Source organism: Carlito syrichta, unplaced genomic scaffold (assembly GCF_000164805.1).
Source record: "Carlito syrichta isolate Samal-C Ts95f unplaced genomic scaffold, Tarsius_syrichta-2.0.1 Scaffold303160, whole genome shotgun sequence".
NCBI classification, from domain to species: domain Eukaryota; kingdom Metazoa; phylum Chordata; class Mammalia; order Primates; family Tarsiidae; genus Carlito; species Carlito syrichta.
This window is the reverse complement of record NW_007247256.1, coordinates 142,654-159,379: the sequence shown is the minus strand read 5'-3', so window position 1 is coordinate 159,379 and position 16,726 is coordinate 142,654. Positions and strand designations below refer to the sequence as shown.

General features: G+C 37.2%; 1 protein-coding gene across 1 annotated transcript in view; it reads left to right on the top strand.

The window, feature by feature from the left end:
* ADGRA3 (adhesion G protein-coupled receptor A3) overlaps nt 1-16,726 on the top strand; it is a 131,723-nt gene that overhangs the window by 63,986 nt on the left and 51,011 nt on the right. The window contains exons 5-10 of the mRNA XM_008057941.2: nt 1,070-1,141; nt 3,408-3,568; nt 5,643-5,856; nt 7,914-8,078; nt 10,352-10,553; nt 12,059-12,214. Coding sequence (XP_008056132.1) covers nt 3,454-3,568; nt 5,643-5,856; nt 7,914-8,078; nt 10,352-10,553; nt 12,059-12,214 — 852 coding nt within the window. The 5' untranslated portion in view covers nt 1,070-1,141; nt 3,408-3,453. The remainder of the gene's footprint in view (nt 1-1,069; nt 1,142-3,407; nt 3,569-5,642; nt 5,857-7,913; nt 8,079-10,351; nt 10,554-12,058; nt 12,215-16,726) is intronic.

Sequence of the window (16,726 nt, the reverse complement as noted above, 5' to 3'; positions counted from 1 at the left end):
GCCTGTAATCCCAGCACTTTGGGAGGCCCAGGTGAGTGGATTGCCTGAACCCGCGGGTTCGAGACCTACCTGGGCAACTTGGTGAGACCTCGTCTCTACAATAAATTAAAAAAAAACTAGCCAGGCATGGTAGTGCACACCTGTAGTTCCAACTACTTGGAAGGCTGAGGCAGAAGGATGGCCGGAGCCCAGCAGGTCGAGGTTGTGGTAGCTGGGAGCATGCCACTGCACTCCAGTCTGGGTGACAGAGTGAGACTCCAACTCAAAAAATAAAATAAAATAAAATCCTGAACTCATTCCACTCTGCTCTTATTAGTCAGTTGCAATGTGCTGCTGCTGCTTGTCATTGATACTGTCCCTTTCTTTTTCTTTAAAACTTTCTTTGTGTTGTTTCTTGTTTGTTTTTCAATTTTTCTGTGCAGCTTTCTTAAATGATACTGAGTGGACACATGATAAATCACTCCAGTGGAAGTTTAGTAAGGTACCTTTTGTGTCCACCTGGCATTTGATAGAAAAATCTTGTCTATCATTATTATATTTTATATAGTATAATTTTATTTACTGCTTCCTATGAGGTGCAGAGTAATTTTTTCCTGCAACCTTGGAGGAGATATTTATTAGTTGTTCCCTCTTTATGGGTGTTAAAACAATTCCTTTTTTTTTTTTTTCTTTGAGTTGGAGTCTCACTCTGTTGCCCAGACTGGAGTGCAGTGGCTGCTTCTGGCCACTGCAGCCTCAACCTGCTGGGCTCCGGCGATCCTTCCGCCTCAGCCTTCCAAGTAGCTGGAACTACAGGCGCGCACTACCACACTTGGCCAGTTTTTTTGATTTTATTGTAGAGATGAGGTCTCACCAAGTTGCCCGGGTGGTCTCGAACCCACAGTCTTAGGCAATTCACTCACCTCAGCCTCCCAAGGTGTGGGATTACAGGCTGAGCCACTGAGCCCAGCTTCAATTTCATATATTCTTTATAGCATTATTTAATGATTATAGGACACTTAAAAATATGAAATAGTATAAAATGATAATTGTGTTTTTTAAAGTGAAATTGTTTCTTTTTTTTTTTCAGAAACCTTTCAGGGAATTTGTTTTCCTCATTATCTCAAGGAACTTTTGATTATCTTGGCTCATTACGGTCTTTGTAAGTAAGAATTTTTTCCTCCTGGTTTGATTTTCCTGTCTTCTTTTCGAAAATTAAAAACATTTATTATATGGTTTCAGAGATTGCATGAGGAAAATAGTCAGGTTGCAAAAATTAGAATCCTGCTTGAAGCTTGCATGTACATTGAGAAGCATACAGTAAGTCCTAATAATGCATCAGATTAGCACAACAATTTTCTTAAGGTACTCTATATCACTCTGATCTATATTTAGAGTAAATTAATTGGTCATTGTTTCTTTGACTTTGTTTTGAAATCAGAAATTGTTCTATTGCTGGACTAATTAAATCCCCAAAGTAGAAAATATCTCTTCTTAGGAAGAATTTGTAGTGAGAATATTTTATACTTTGGGAATTTAATTTTATTCTATAACCCCTTGCTCCAGACTGAATTTATAATGTTACTGACGTTTCTAGGGATGTTTATTTAAAATGCTTGCTTTATTAAAAGTACAAGATCTTATTTTCACAGCTTTCTCTAGTTTTAGAATTTTTTCCCCCAGACACAGTTTTCTTAACTGAGAGACTGCATAGGAGTTACTTTTGAAAGTAACTGTGTTTTCACATGAACCTTAATATCACACTATAAGTTACACTAATTATTGAACTCATAGTTAAATATAATGTTTTTCAAATTTTCATTGCAGGTAACTTAAGGGATTTAGCGTTTTTTCCCCCAGGGAAAATAGTTTTCAGGTTCCTCTGTTCAGTGTATGCTGACTTCTCTGTTTCTTTTCTAAACCTTCTTTTAAATCTTATTTAGGAGATTTCATTGGGATGGAAATCATGGCTAGACTCTTGGCTAGCTCCTCACCATCATGGTGGGCTTGTGTGTGCACTTCTAGATTACATTGGACCAGAATCCACCTGGTCTCTCTTTTTGATGCCACTACCTTTCTTATCCAGAAGGCTGCCTTTGAGTGGAGTGGAAACATCTCCTTTTGGCATACTTAGTGGCCTCAAGTAAGTTTTTCCTGCAAAGATTAGGAAATAAAAAAAGATTACTAAATATAATCTGGCTTTTGAGACTCTGGTTAGCAGGAACGTGGGAAGTATTTTCATCCAAAAACTGGGGAAAATTTTCAGTGTTTTCACCTGGTAGTGTTAGGAACTGACCAGAAGGTGGTGCTTAGGAATTTAAAGTCAGTCAGGTCATCCTTATGGTATTGTGTTTTAAATTTATTTTCTCTTTGCTATATTCCATCCCATCCTGCCCACGTCCCTCTTTTCTTTTTTGGCCAAAACTTCCGAAATGACACCTGAGCCAATGCACTGTGTTAGAAACAGACATGCTTATATTTACTCTTTGCTGATTTATTTTTATAGAACATGTTGCATTCTAATTATGTTTATATTTTGTTTCCCCTGTTACATAAAGTCCTCCATGTTGGCAGGGGCAGTCTCTTGCATTTATTTTTATTAATTGGACATAGTATGTCATGGCACATGAATAGTCAGCATTTAGTAATAGCAGAATTTAGGAAATTATATACTTGTATCCAAGCTCCATATATCCTTTTCTCTTCTTATATCCAAGTGAAAAATTATAAAGCTTTTTGCTTTATATAAAGATAATTCTCTATTTTCTTTCATACCAAGTATGAGATACTCTTGTTTTTAAATTTTTGATCTGTTGAGTATTTATCTCTTAAATTTGTAAATACCTGTGGTGACACTTAATGAGTAGTAGAAGAGTATCAAAAATAGTCCCTACCCTTCTGGAGCTTACAATTAAATTAGACATAGAGAGTTGCAAACCATGCAGAATAATCCTATATTGCTTTATGTTGCTATTTCACAGCCAAAAGCAACAGGAGAGCTTGTAGGCATTTGAGCCAAGAATGTGGCAGTGGTATTGGAAAGTGAGAGAAAGCTTCAAGAGCCAATATTAATGCCACACACTTTATAATAAATGGGTAGTATCTTGGTAGACAAAAAAGATGATGATTTGGTATTTCAGAACCCAGAAGTTCAGGAGATTGTAGCATAGAAGAGGTATATCTTGGAAATAGTCTTTGCTTGCATGCCAAATTTGATCGAAAGCTGTATCAGTAGAGAACAGTATTGAATTCCAGCAATCTGCAAGTCAGGTCCTTGGAAAGGAGACTACCACCAATTGGTAGCATGTGTCACTGGTGTGGAAAAAGTGAGCGGTATCATGCTTGCCACCAAAAACGTAAACAAAAACATAGAGCAGAAGGGCTAACTTTATTCACTGTAGTCTCTTATTTGTATATGTATGTTACAGAGAATTCCAGACTGAATATCTTTTGTGTGACTGTAACATATTGTGGATGCATCGCTGGGTAAAGGAGAGGAACATCACTGTACGGGATACCAGGTGTGTTTATCCTAAGTCACTGCAGGCCCAGCCAGTCACAGGCGTGAAGCAGGAGCTGTTGACATGCGGTAAGGGAAAAATCTAGGCTGAGAAAGTATTTACCTTATTGTGACTTGCTCCTCTGTTTTTCTTGGCAGACTGTAGAACTCTCTTTGCATTTGGATGGAACTGAAATATAGTCATTAATCTTTGTAGATTTGATAATATTTAGTTTATGCTAACAATGAAGCCAGCTGGATTAAAAAGCATTTTTTTCCCAATTGGTCTTTATGGTTCTTAGATTCTGACAGCTTTCTTTATACAAAGCAATTTTTTTTTTTTTGAGTTGGAGTCTCTGTCACCCAGACTGGAGTGCATTGGCTGCTCCCGGCCACTGTAGCCTTGACCTGCTGGGCTCCGGCGATCCTTCCGCCTCAGCCTTCCAAGTAGCTGGAACTACAGGCGCGTGCTACCACCCCCGGTTAATTTTTGACTATTGTAGTGATGAGGTCTACGCCAAGTGGCCCAGGCGGGTTTCGAACCCGTGGGCTCAGGTAATCCACTCACCCCAGCCTCCCAAAGCGCTGGGATTCCAGGCTGAGCCACCAAGCCCGGCTAGCAATTTCAAAGAATAACATAGATCTTAACATTTTCTAATCAGTTGGCAAATCAGGAGTTTGTTGATGGTAATAAAATTTCAACATGCACACATAGTGTTTTTTGTTGGGATTATGAGTTGATACAATCTTTTGGAAGTATAGTTCAGCAATATGTGTCATTATTCTTAGAAGATAGATACAATTAGATCTAGTAATTCTACATCTTGAAGTTAGTACTTAGGAAATGATCAGCTGTATATATAAATCTTCAGACTCTATCTGTAAACTTATCCTAAATTATCAAAAATAGAGTTTTGGTTTACTTGTGGCACATCCATTAAATAAGTGCAACTATTGACAACAGAGGGAAATAACATATTTACTATGTGTTAAATGGAAGCTCGCACACACACACACGCATGCATACAAATAGAGCCTCCCAAACCAAAAACATTCCAAAAGCGATGGAGGGAGATCCCCGTTTAGTCTTTGTATTTGCAAATAAATAACCCTATCATTTTTTCTCTCTTTGTTATAATTATTGTTGTTTCACAGGTAGAATATACTCATTGAATGAAAATTAAGATTTATGGAAAGAAAATTAAAAGAAGCAAAGAAACAAGACTTATGCTTATATTCTTATTACTGAAAGATAATGCTAAGACCTTTTGGAATCATCTTCTACACCCTTTTCCTATATTTTGACAAAAATACCATAAAGCCCTAATAATATTTTATAACCTTTTTTTAAGTTGAAATAATGTAAACATTTTCTTATCATTTAAAATAGATGAACATCAACCCTTGTATAGATGCTGCCATAATTTAACAATTTATTAATACTTATGAATTTCTTATTTTATAAATAATTTAATGACTAATTTCTTTGTATATTTTGCATATTTGCTATTCTTTAGAGGGTACACTATACTAAAAGCAGAATTATTGTGTTAGAAAATGGAATAGCTATTTTAAAGGATTTTAATGAGCCAATGGTATTTGTGTGCATTTTTGTACACGTCTTTCGTACTGAAAGGAAATGTCTCATCTTTTAAAAAGTGATTATAATACATGGACTCTTAAAAGATAGTTTTTCCTTATTTCTTTAAATGTTCTAAATTTTCTCCAATGAATATGCACTGCTTTTACAACTGGAAATCAGTGTTTTAACCAAAAGTTATATAGTCTCCAAAACATATATTAAAAAGTTGTAAATATCAGCATTTATCACTGATTTTATTCTCTAGATTTAAATTTCATTTCACAACTTGTTCTTTTAGTTTGTTTCTGTGATCATCTGATAGTTATATGATATCACCAAAAAGGAGCAACTCTAAATGTCAGATCTGAATGTGAAACAGTTTCCTTTTAATTTTACTTTATTTTGTTTATCTGTGATCCACTTAGTAACAACCTTGTTGGTATTAGCATTCGAATGTTGGCTACTAAGGAATGTTTGTTATTCTATTTTTATAATTTTATGTAAATTTTCTATAGTTTTTAATTATCATATTTGAAAATAGTATTGTACTTATTGGCTGAGGCTTCATTTTACTGTCTCTAGATCCTCCCCTTGAATTGCCATCTTTCTACATGACTCCATCTCATCGCCAAGTTGTGTTTGAAGGAGACAGCCTTCCCTTTCAGTGCATGGCTTCATATATTGATCAGGATATGCAAGTGTTATGGTATCAGGATGGGCGAATAGTTGAAACTGATGAATCACAAGGTATCTTTGTTGAAAAGAACATGATTCACAACTGCTCCTTGATTGCAAGGTAAACTTTTTAAAATGAACAATTGTGTCTTTGTGCTTTACCTCTATAAACATTGAATTTCCCTCTCCCTGCCTTTCTCTTTTCCTTCGTTCCAAATACCTAGAACTTGGCTTGAATTTTCATTAGGGTAGTGCTGCAGTTCTCAAGCTCTCTTCTGGGGCACCCTAGGGCAGTGTCACAGCAAAATCCTAGGGAAAATGTTTGAGTTTTCTTAGAAGATGAAATTGAAGCTACCTCTTTCTCCTTAAATCCCCAAATCTATTATTGCCTTGAAGATTTCCGGGAATTTTATTCTAGTGATTGTTTTTAGGCATGGAAAGTACTCAAAAAAGTTGTCCGGAAAGTGGTTTACAGATTTGGAGATTTAAGGAGAAAGAGGTAGCTTCAATTTCATCTTCTAAGTAAACAACATTGATTTCTTTGTTGGTGCTGGATTTGGGGCAGTTACAGAGCAGAGTACTATGTGTGGAAATCATCATGGAATAAGAAATGAGTGTCATTTTCTGACCCGAATCTGAGTTTTGATAAATTTTGGAGTGTCCCACAGGCACACATATCTCGTTAAGAAGTTGTAGTAGTTATTTAAGAATACAAGAATTTTATATGTGTTATTCTTTTCAAATGGCTAATTATTCAGATATAGACACATGGTTTGTGGATTTAATTTAGTAATAGGAACCACCATAGGTATTTTTTTGAGTGAGAGGCATTATGAAATAGTTACCTTGTCAGTGAAGGCTCTGTGGAGTAAGAAAGTTTGGGAACCTCTGGATTAAGGAATGATTTTTATTGCCAAAATTGTTTATATACTTTTTTCTTGTTCGTCAAAGCCTTATGAAGTAGAATATTTGAGAAACTTACTTGTTATTTAAATTTAATTTCAAATTACTTTTTGTGTTACTCTATCTTGAAAATATTAATTACAGTGTATTGATTTATTTTTCTAATTTAGTAAAGACAATAAACGTTTTCTTTGATGATTCAGAATATAAAAGTGTCTCAAGTCTTTATTAGAACATTTTCTGTAGCCATCAGTGATTTAGGAGACTGGACAAATGTGCATTAACTTCAAGACATAATTTTATAAGTTAATTAAAATGATACATGCTTTCTGTCTAATTATTTCTTATCATTTGTGTCTACATAACAGCGAAGCATAATGGGTCCTGTGGGGGAAATAAAGGTTAATTGAAGGCTCTGACATTTGCTCCTTAATTAATAGGTTTTATATTAGAGAACTGTGATTTCGTCTTGAAAATTGGATTTACTGACAGCTATTTAGAAATACAGCTGTTTTATAAATTGAAATATACCTTAACATGGAAACCTTTTGTGAAAATACTAATTAGTAATTTACTAAATCCTTTTAGAGAGTTAACTGGTTGTTTCTAGTATAACTCTTTTTCCCCCCCCAAAATATTTTACTTTAAATGTGTATTCCTAATTATATACTTCATAGTGGTATACTCCATTTTTCATGCTTGAATATTTTCCTCAGAATCTAAACAAAGGCAGATGGACTTGGAAACTTCTCCAAGTGCTGCTAAAGAGTATACTCATGATGTTTCTGCCTTGGGCTTGCTATTCCTATCTCTGCAATGCTCTGCTCTTCCTGTTTCTGGAAGGGGAATTCTCATGAATTATGTACTTCTTTTACTGCTATGATCATGTATTCTTAGGATCCCTTTCTTTGGTTGTCTTGACTTGCCTCTGAAGGGCTTAAAGGAAGGGGTCATTTTTAAATTCGTTTTTGTCTTGTGAATACTTGATCCATAGTGTGCATTCAGACATATTTGCTAAATGAGTGACTGAAGTCCATATTGTCTTCCTTTCACCTAATCACATTCAGACATATTTGCTAAATGAGTGTGCATTCAGACATATTTGCTAAATGAGTGACTGAAGTCCATATTGTCTTCCTTTCACCTAATCACATTCAGACATATTTGCTAAATGAGTGTGCATTCAGACATATTTGTTAAATGAGTGACTGAAGTCCATATTGTCTTCCTTTCACCTAATCACATTTTCTCTTTTTAAAATCTTTCTTCATGCAGTGCCCTAACCATTTCTAATATTCAGGCTGGATCTACTGGAAACTGGGGCTGCCATGTTCAGACCAAACGTGGGAACAATACGAGAACTGTCGATATTGTGGTATTAGAAAGCTCTGCACAGTACTGTCCTCCAGAGAGGGTGGTAAACAATAAAGGTGACTTCAGGTCAGTGACATGGAGAGTACTGGGAATGATTGATTTGCCCTAAATCTTTTTATTCTCAAAGGCCCGTAATTGGTCTCCTATCCTCAGTAACAAGATTTGAGAAACAAGTGTGTCTACACATAAATGTTCTTATATGTCTTTCTGAGGACTACTCTTGAGAATGATTTTAGAATTATTTACGGAGATGAAAAAAAGGGGATGCCTTAACTTTATCTCAGGCCTGTTGATTTAAGAGTCTCTGAATGTAGAATCATATTTAACAAATGGCTTTGTTGTATAAGTTAAGAACCACTACTTTAGGGAAGCATTTAGGATGTTCTGCTCAAATAGTACACAGTTCACACAGGTTAATGGCATTCTGTTTTTTTCCCAAGAGCTCTTTTATGGTTGAACTTTGGAAATTTTTGTATTACTAAGTTACTTTTAAATACTGGTGGTTAAGTAGATATTATAATTATGAAAAACATGTATCTAATTTTCTTCCCTCTGTTAAGTTCTTCTGGCAATTGAGCAAGAAGGACTTTGGAAAATGAAAGCAGTTGGGTAGCCTGAAACTTGGGAGCCATTGGAATTGTTAAACTCTGTCAAGATCAGCAGAATGAGCTAAATTATTTTTTCAGTAGTAAGTGTAGAATTTGCGAGAGGTCACCAACTTTTACCTTTTACTTTAAAAGTTCATGTAGAACATCTTTAAATATATTATTTACTTGATACTCTTTATGTTCAGGGATTTTAATTAGGAATTTATAGTTGATATTAGCATAGAGAAATAACGTTACTCTTTAAAGCAGCCTAAACAGTTTTTTTTTGTTGTTGTTGTTTTTGAGTCGGAGTCTCACTCTGTCGCCCAGACTGGAGTGCAGTGGCTGCTCCCGGCCACCGCAGCCTCGACCTGCTGGGCTCCGGCGATCCTTCCGCCTCAGCCTTCCAAGTAGCTGGAACTACAGGCGCGCACTACCACGCCCGGCTAATTTTTTTTGATTTATTGTAGAGATGAGGTCTCGTTGCCCAGGTGGGTCTCAAACCCACGGGTTCAGGCAATCCACTTACCTCAGCTTCCCAAAGGCACGGGATTACAGGCTGAGCCCCGAGCCCGGCCCTAAACAGTTTTTAATATCCAGTTTGCATTGTCTCTGATGGGTTCTCCTAGCTGTAACCCCAGTATTTCAAGGGTGAGAAAAACCTTTGGTATTAATCTTTTATATCCAAGGTGAAGAAGCAATAATAGTATCTTTAGTACAGCTTTCTTTCTTTCTTTTTTAGTCCTTTAGAAACCATTCTTTTTTTTTTTTTTGAATTGGAGTCTCCCTCTGTTGCCCAGACTGGAGTGAGTAGCACACTCACGGCCACCCCAGCATCGACCTGCTGGGCTCCTGTGATCCTTCTACCTCAGCCTTCTAAGTAACCGGAACTACAGGCGTGTGCTGCCACGCCCAGCTAATTTTTGATTTATTGTAGAGACGAGGTCTCACCAAGTTGCCCGGGGAAGTCTCACAAAGTTGCCCGGGGAAGTCTCACAAAGTTGCCCGGGCTGGTCTCAAACCCGTGGGCAATCCACTTGCCTCAGCCTCCCAAAGTGCTGGGATTACAAGCTGAGCCATCGAGCCCGGCCAGAAAAATTTCTTAACATGAGTATATGGAAATGAACATGATTATTGCCAATGCATAAACATTTTATGTGGGTTAATTACTAATCTAACTTATCTATATTTTTAATATTGTATGCTTTAAAGTGAAATAGATGATATTTATTTTGTTATATTTAACATCTTTTATTACATAATCATAAAATGGTGTTTACAGTTTATGGTAGATTTTCTGTTTTACTCATAGGTTTTGAGTGTTTTACACTTGTAAAAATAGAAGAACAATCTAAATTTTAACTGATAAATTATTTATCTTTTTGACACTCCTTAAGATATTGTACAGTTAAACTCTCACAGAATTAAGAAGGTTGAGCTTAGTGCTGCATGATATATTTATGCAGTTTTGGGTAATGAATTCTATTTTGAGATTGATATTATAATTTAGTGGTTTCTATGATATTCATTAACTGTAATTTGCACTAAATATGTTCAATTTTATTCCCAGTTTTGGGAAAATAGAGCTCAAATAACAAATATTTTTCTCAGCTCAGTTTTGATAATTCATGTCAACAGGGTTGTATTGACATGGTATGTCCTCATCTTTGATATTTTTCCTCCACTATTATTAAACTTGGGGTACCTCTGTCATGTAGGTTTTCTTGAACTATTATGTCTTCATCTCTCTAGGTGGCCCAGAACATTGGCAGGCATTACTGCGTATCTGCAGTGTACTCGCAACACCCATGGCAGTGGGATATATCCTGGAAATCCACAAGATGAAAGAAAGGCTTGGCGCAGATGTGACAGGGGTGGCTTTTGGGCAGATGATGATTATTCTCGCTGCCAGTATGCAAATGATGTCACCAGAGTTCTTTATATGTTTAATCAGGTAACTAGAAAATCTTCAGACTAACCTTGGATGCGACTAAAACATGGTATTCAAACCAAATATGTATTTTTTTAAGTACTAGATGAAGTATAAGAATTGGGTGTCTTTATTTCAATTGACTTACCTGTCTTTGGAATTAGGTCTAGTCTTCTTAACAAGTAGTCAAGGTTCTCCACAGTCCTTCCTTTCCAGTCACTATCTCACTATGTGCCTTTCTTTGAATACCTTTATCATCTGTATTCGCTGTACAAAATCCCAACCATCCTTCAAGTCTATATGAAAAGCCACCTCTTGGATTTCTTTTATTAACTCTTTGTCAAAAGTGATCTCTTAGACTACTTGCACTTCTCATAAGAGGTGAGACCCAAAAACCAGAATTATCTTTTGGAAGGTGAGCCCCTTGATAGGCTTCCCTACTAGGTAAGTGTTCTAGGAACCTATCAGCATCAGTGTACCAGGTAGCGTTCGCCTTTCTTGAATTTTTTTTGGAGATTTTTTTTCAGTGCTTTTGCCCATTTAACAATGTGTGATTTACAAGTGTACCTGTCCACATCGTGCTGGGTGTTTAGCAGCTTTCGACCAAAAAACGGCATGACTCCTGTGCCCCATCCTCTTTATTCACCCAGTCTCACCCTGAGCAACTTTTGTTTTGTTTCCCTTGATGAAAAAAATCCTCAAAGGGAAAGGTTTTACAGCGTGAAAGAGGTGAAACAAAAATTGGCAGAAGCACTAAAAAGCATCAAAATTGATGAGTTCAAAAACTGTTGAGCAGTGGAAAAGCATCTCGAGAGGCATATTGAATTAAATGGAGAGTACTTTGAAGGTGACTGAAATTTAAACATGTAAGAATAAATACACAATTTTTTTTGAATAAATTCTGGGGCTTTGGGGTCCTCCCCCCATATATCTTTTATTATCTTTGCTGTTATGCATCTTTTTAAGCCTTACCAGACTATAAGCAAGAGAAAGATGACTTTTGTGTAATATATTTTCTTTTGTTCCTTAGCACCTAGAATAACCTTTTTTTGCATAGGTGTTAAGTCAGTGTTTGAGTCAATAGATAAACAAATGTAAGACATTACTGTCAGTTCATGGCAATAAAAATGAGTGCTAAATAAGTAGTTCGTACTCTTGTGCAATAGGAGTCCCAGGGGAGATATTGATCACTCCCAGCAGGAATACTCAGGAAAGACTTTATTAAGCAATTGGGATTGAGGTGTGTGTAGAATTTGAATAAGAGAAGAGATAGATGGTGCAACATGTTAAACTCACATATTGTTATGTATTATTGTATTTTATTTCAAGTTAAACACATTTTTCTGCAAGTTAGTTACCATTAAAACTCCAATTTTCTCCAGTTTGAAGGAGCATTTTGACGTCATGATGGGTAAAAAAGAATTTTTGAGTTTATTACCATGCTTCGAAATACAAATTTAAGTGTCAAAATTCTGTCGATCATTTTGCTAATGATTGTTTTGTTGATCATTATTGTCTTTTAAATGTAGATGCCCCTCAATCTTACAAATGCTGTGGCAACGGCTCGACAATTACTGGCTTATACCGTGGAGGCAGCCAACTTTTCTGACAAAATGGATGTTATATTTGTGGCTGAAATGATAGAAAAATTTGGAAGATTTACCAAAGAGGAAAAATCCAAAGAGGTATTCTTCTAAGTTCAGATTTACAGCATGCAGTCTCAACTAACTATGATGTAATAGAGTTGAATCTGTATTTGTAAACGAAATATGTTTTTAAATATCCAGCACCATGGTGTTGAGAAACTTCTACCTGTCTCTTATAGTGTCTCTTATAGTGACCTGTTTATTGGTGGGGTTAGAGGTGAGATGTCAGTTCTTGGATGTCATGGTCTAGTCAGTGATAGCACAGGTAGCCAAGGAGAAAGCAGCCTTCTGCCTCCACATTGTGGGTTAGCCAGAGCTGCTTAGCTTGGGCCTTCTGGGATTTCTCTTCTTCCTGGCTTGTGCTCATCCTTCTTAATTTTACTTTTAGTCACCCAGATCTTAGAGTAAATTGCCTTTGTAATGTCCCGGAGAAATGTTTTTGAAGCTCAGAATGATTTGACTATATAAGTTACAACAACTTAGTAGTTTTGAAAAGGGGCTCATTTTAATAGGGCCACATTAAAACTGTGATATGCTTGTCAACATAATATCCTCTAGGGGAAGAAATGACAACCACAGTTTTTAGAATGAGTGAGCAGCAGATAGACAATGTTTTAAATAATTTTTTTTTTATTGTGAAGTTGTGGGGTACAGTTAAGGGTTAGGTATACAATTGCGTTTCATTCAGGCACCCTGTTGATATGGGGTGTTTTCCCGTTCCCAGACAGATATTTGCTACTGTTAATCCCATCTCCCTCCCCCCACCATAGTTTTCCAGTACGGTCAGTCATTTTCGTATAGTATTGCATTGGATGTTTAAGGTCCATTATATGAGTGAGAACATGTGATACTCGGATCTTTGTTTCTGTGAGAGGTCACTCAGTATTATAGACTCTAGTTCCATACAGGTTGCTGCGAAATTCATGATTGTGTTCTTTTTTATGGCTGCATAGTATTTCATCATGTATATGTACCACATTTTTTTAATCCAGTTCTCTTTTGACGGGCAGCATGGCTGTTTCCAGGTTCTTGCTATTGTGAACAATGATGTGATAAACATGCGTGTGCAGGTATCTTTTTTATAGAGTCATTTGTGTTCTTCAGGATATATTCCCAGTAGGGGGATTGCGGGGTCATACGGGAGGTTGGTATTTAGAGCTTTTAAGAATCGCCACACTGCTTTCCACAGAGGTTGCACTAGTTTACACTCCCACCAAATAAAAAACACAATTCCATTCACAATAGCCACAAAAAAATTGAAATATCTTGGCATCTTCCTAATCAGAGACGTGAAAGACCTTTACAAGGAAAACTACAAAACACTGCTCAGAGAAATCAAAGTTGACACAAACAAATGGAAAAATATCCCATGCTCATGGATCGGAAGAATCAACATTGTGAAGATGTCCATCTTACCCAAGGTGATCTACAAATTCAATGCAATACCCATCAAATTACCAGCATTCTTCTCAGACCTAGAAAAAACAATCCAGGAATTCATATGGAAACACAGATGTCCAAGAATAGCCAGAACAATCCTCAGCAAAAAAAACAAAGCAGGTGGTATCACACTACCAGACTTCAAACTTTACTATAAGGCTACAATCATCAAAACAGCTTGGTATTGGTATAGGAACAGGCATACAGATCAATGGAATAGAATTGAGATCCCAGAAGCAAAACCTCAATTTCTCAACCAACTCATCTTCGACAAAGCCTCCACCACCTACCACTGGGGAGAGGAGAATCTATTCAGTAAATGGTGCTGGGAAAACTGGCTGACCACATGCAGAAGTTTTAAATAATTTTTAAGAGTCAGAATTAATATATTCTCCAAGCTTTGTACTGCTTTGTGAGAACTTTGTGTATATGGTTACCTTTGTGATATAGTCACTTATACAGAAATGAATTTTAGAGGTAGAAGGAACCCAAGTCAAATTATAAACTGAAGCCCAGTTAAGATTAAGGATTTATCCAGGGTTGTAGACTTAGATTGGGATAGGCCTGAGCTCAGAGCCCTGACTGTAACCAGAAAGAGTTTTTTGAAGTATCACATGTCTTTCTAATACAATGTTGTCGTGTCTTGCTATTCTTTTTTTGTTTTGTTTTGTTTTTTGAGTTGGAGTCTCATTCGGTCGCCCAGACTGGAGTGCAGTGGCCACTCCCGGCCACCGCAGCCTCGACCTGCTGGGCTCCGGCGATCCTTCCGCCTCAGCCTTCCAAGTAGCTGAAACTGCAGGCAAGCGCTACCACGCCCGGCTAATATTTGATTTATTGTAGAGACGAGGTCTCGCCAAGTTGCTCAGGCAGGTCTCGAACCCGCGGGCTCAGGCAATCCACTCACCTCAACCTCGCAAAAGCACGGGATTACAGGCTAAGCCACCGAGCCCAGCTTGTCTTGCTATTCTAAAAGTATTCTTTACACAACTGTAGAGAAAACACTGGGCTAAACAAAGTCTACATATTTCTTCATGTAGAAATTCTCAGATCCATTAATATTGCTAAAAGGCAAATAGTATGCTTTGTTTCCCTGAGATTTTTTTTTTTTTTTTTTGAGTTGGAGTCTCACTCTGTCGCCCAGACTGGAGTGCAGTGGCCGCTCCCAGCCACCGCAGCCTCGACCTGCTGGGCTTCGGTGATCCTTCCGCCTCAGCCTTTCGAGTAGCCAGAATTACAGGCGCACGCCTGATATTTAACCAAAAGAATTTATTTATTTTTTTTTTTGGTAGGATATCTGTTAGTATCTTGCATTTTGACAATAAATTTTGGAACTGTGGTATTTTACTTAGAATGTTGTTATTAAATGTAGCTAGAATGTTATTAAAGGAAAGCGAATAGATATACGTATATAAGTGGGGCTTATGCAGGGGGCCACTTCAATTGACACATGATTGAGATATCATTTCAGTGTTGTTATCTGAGCTTCAGGGTCCATGATTTTCTGATGTACTCTCCTGCCACTTGATCGTGTCCTTGGGCCACAGCCCCTTTTCCTGTGGTAAATTTTCCTAGTGCAGACAGAGGCTGCTTGGAATCTGATCTGTGGTAATACTTCTTTCTATTATTGCTTATAGTCATAGGTTAGCTGCTCACAGGATTAGCAGTCATTTCTGGAAGTCAGATGTTTCCAGTTATTATAATAATTGTAATGACATTTGGAATGTGGACATTGAAAAAGATGTGCTGTCATATAACGCATATTTCTTCCCATGTTGCCCTTTTTTTTCTGCTTTATATATTTACTTTTTCTTTATTTTAATAGCTTTAGGAGGTACAAATAGTTTTTGGATACATGTTTGCATTGTACAGTAGTGAAGAAATGTGGACTTTCAGTGTACCCACCATCCACACCTGTGCACATTGTACCCAGTAGGTGATTTTTCATCCCTCTACCCCTTACCGAGTCTCAGTGTCCGTTATATCATTCTCTGTGACTTTGCAGATACTTAGCTTAGCTCTCACTTATAAGTGAGAACACGTGGTGTTTGGTTTTCTGTTCCTGTGTGAGTTCACTTAGGATGATGGCCTCTAATGGCATCCAAGTTGCTGCAAAAGACGTTATTTCATTCTTTTTGACGGCTGAATAGTGTTCCATAATGTATGTATACCACATGTTCATTATCTGCTGATCAGTTGATAGGCATTTAGGTTGATTCCACATCTTTGCAATTGTAAGTTGTGCCACGATGAACAGAGGAGTGTAGGTGTCTTTTTTAATATAATGATTTCTGTTCCTTTGGGTAAATACCAAGTAGCGGGATTGCTAACTCAAGTGGTGGATCTACTTTTCATTCTTTGAGAAATCTTCATACCACTTTCCATAGAGATTGTACTAATCTATACTCTCACCAACAGTATATAAAGAATTCTCTTTTTTCTACATTCATGCCAGCATCTGTAGTTTTTTGTTTTTTTAATCATGGCCATTCTAACTGGTATAAGGTGGTATCTCATTGTGGCTTTAATTTGCATTTCCCTGATGATGAACATTTCATCATATGTTTGCTGGCCGTTTGTATATCTGTTTTTTTTGGGGGGGTTGGAGTCTCACTCTGTAGCTCAGGCTGGATTGTAGTGGCACATTCTCATGGCTACCCCAGCATTGACTTGCTGAGCTCTGGCGTTCCTTATACTTCAGCCTTCCAAGTAGCCAGAACTATGGGCATGTACTACCTCGCCCAGCTAATTTTTGATTTACTGGAGTGATGAGGTCTTATCAAGTTGCCCAGGCTGGTCTTGAACCTGCAGGTTCAGGCAATCCACTAGCCTTGGCCTCCTAAAGTGCTGGGATTACAGGCTGAGCCACTGAGCCCAGCATGTACATCTTTTTTTGAGAGATGTCTGTTCATGTTGTTTGCCCACTTTTTAATGGGGTTATTTGCTTTTTTTCTTGCTAAATTGTTTGAGTTTTTTTGTAGATTCTGGATATTAGTCCTTTGTTAGATGTATACTTTGCGAATATCTTCTCCTGTTCTGTAGGTTGCCTATTTCTCTGTTGATTATTTTCCTGTATAGAAGCTTTTTAGTTTAAGTTTCACCCATGCTGCCCTA